Source organism: Micropterus dolomieu, linkage group LG02 (assembly GCF_021292245.1).
Source record: "Micropterus dolomieu isolate WLL.071019.BEF.003 ecotype Adirondacks linkage group LG02, ASM2129224v1, whole genome shotgun sequence".
In the NCBI taxonomy this organism is placed as follows: Eukaryota; Metazoa; Chordata; class Actinopteri; order Centrarchiformes; family Centrarchidae; genus Micropterus; species Micropterus dolomieu.
Window position 1 is genome coordinate 1,942,268 of NC_060151.1, and position 2,488 is coordinate 1,944,755.

A 2,488-nucleotide genomic window follows, 5' to 3' on the forward strand; every position below is an offset into this window, starting at 1 on the left:
TTAGATCAAACACCATTGTTGTAAGCAATTCTTCTACGCAATGCAACCTCCATTTAAAAGCGGTTATAACCCTGAGAAGGTTTGTCTTAGAGGAGAACGGAGTTTCTGATGGTTTAACTCCAGAGACTGTGAACATTATGGTTTGGATGCACTCAGTTCTATTTTCGAAGGCACGGCTCATCTGAAATTGCGCGTGAAGCCGGAGCCTCCCTTTAACTAGCCAAGCCCATGTGGACGGACAGATATGTAGATAGCCATCAAAAACCACAGAGCTTTCTACAGTTACTGAGCTGCTCTGAGGAAACATAGCAGGGAGAAACAGAAGAAACGGGAAGCATAAAGTCAACTAAACTGTACATTGGTATGTGGCAGAAAGGAGAAGTAAGGCACAAAGGCATATGGAGAGTGAATGATAACAAGTAAAGCAGAGTTAGAGCTGGACATCTGGTTGGGTTTGGCCCTTATCCTGTGTGTGGTGAGGCCTGCTGACATCTTTACCGGGGGGGGGGGGGGGGCTCAACCACACATGATGGGAGACAGCTTGCCACTGCTGAACTAACCCTGACCTGTGTGTTGAACTGAAACTATGTCCAGCTAATTTTGAAATGGGGATGCTACTTTGAAACAGTAGCTTGTGGAGCTCTAAGCTACTTTTCTTTGGAAGTATTAAAACTACAGCAACACCACACGGTTATTGAAAGCAGCAGCTACACTACATCACAAACTGCTCAGCAATAACACTGAAGCTATTTGACATGAAGAAACATCTACCATTGGTGAAAATTGAAAGGGGGTACGCATGGGAACGCCGTTCTGGGAGAAACAGTCGGGAACGGTGTTCCTGCTCAGATGTGAAAAATCTTCTATTCATTGCTTTTTATAGGTGGAAATTGCTTACAGCTCTTTTACACTGTTTAAAGAGAGTTTATTAAACAAACTAAGTTTATTTTACTTGAGTCCACCACAAATCTAGCTGCTGCCCATACAGCCAATGGGAAGGTGTAACATTGCAGGGTTTCTGGAACCAGTCCCCAAAGTAGCGTTTCTGTGTCAGCATTGTCATGCCAACTAGCTACAGGTGGGTTAGGAGCTGCAGTGATGTTGACAGCCAGGTACGCGTCCTGTGTCTCTGACGCATTAAAATCCAGAAGAAAGCGGTAAACTCTATGCATATTTTTTCTGTGGTTATGGTAATGTTTCATTGTGAATAAGAAGTCTGTGTTGAAATGATAGAAATGCTGCTCTCTGTGAGTTCCTAGTGAACTGACAAATGCATATAAAACATTCAAATTACTGATAAATGAATGGCACATTCATTATGTTACACAATTACTGCTCTATCTTCTGATTTATACGCTTTATACTTAAAATTCTGGTTTGTATTGCTGTTTTATCTTGATGGATCAACCTTTATTTTGATATACTACAAGAGACATGCATTCTGGGTATGGAAACCCAAGTTGAGAAAGAAAGAGTGTTGCAGGCATAGATGTGCACTTGGTGAAGGTCTCTCCTGTGTCTTCGCTTTTCTTTCTCCCTCGAAAGCAATGGCCTTACACTCAGCTGTCAAACATGAAGATCAAGATCAATAAAGGATCAAGGCACTCGCTTCCTGGCTCGTTAAAAATTGAGTTTGGCTGGCTGTTTTTTTTTTTTTTTGCATTAACATACAAGCTGTATATAACATACAAGCTGTATATAACATGTAACGGGAATAGTACAATGAAAATCCACACAAGCAGTGGGTGCAAGAAAAAGAAATGGACATAGCCATGGACCCCAAACCCAGTGTCAAAGCTGAAAAGGTTAAGTCTGAAGCTGGCCTCAAGAGTGCATGTTCTTCCAAGTCTTATGTCAAGGCAGCATCAAAAGCCAGCTCTGAACACACGGTGGCTGTGTCCAAAATCCCCACTCATTCACTACTCCCTACCCCCTCTGTAGGGTGTTGTTGCATTCGGACAGCACTACAAAATGGGGAGCTCACTATATAGTCCACTATATAGTGAGTAGTGGGTGATTTCAGACACAGCCATCTTCTTCTAAAGCTGCGTTTCGACCAAAGGAACTTTACCCCAGAACTAGGAACCTTTGGAGGAACTCACTGCGTTCCCACCAGAGGGACCAGGGTCTAAATGTAGTTTTGGGGTCTTCATTTTACCCCCTAAAAAGACCCTGCTCGGGGGGGGAGTATTTTCAGAAAGTAACTGGTACTTTGTGGGGGGCGGGGCTTACCTTGCAGTGAATTTCTGAATGGGCGAGTAGAGGCTACTGCCTTTAACTGGAGAATGTTGGCTGTTTTTCTACGACTGGTCATCTCGTTGTTTGGAAACAAATAAACAATAAACAGTCAGATAGCCACACAAGTCTCGTCGATGTCCGCCTGAGATCGCGTGTTGGAAAAAGCAGCCAGCGCGCAGCGGTGTGTTTACGCTAAATACTGGGTCCTAAGTTGTTGTTTTAAGTTTCCATCAGTCAGGAGGTTTTTACA

General features: G+C 43.3%; 1 protein-coding gene across 1 annotated transcript in view; it reads left to right on the forward strand.

Moving 5' to 3' along the window:
• The first annotated feature begins 1,772 nt into the window (after positions 1–1,772).
• zgc:86896 (uncharacterized protein LOC415190 homolog) overlaps positions 1,773–2,488 on the forward strand; it is a 7,828-nt gene continuing 7,112 nt past the window's right edge. Inside the window, exon 1 of the mRNA XM_046030521.1 lies at positions 1,773–1,830. Within this exon, the coding sequence (XP_045886477.1) occupies positions 1,773–1,830 (58 nt within the window). The remainder of the gene's footprint in view (positions 1,831–2,488) is intronic.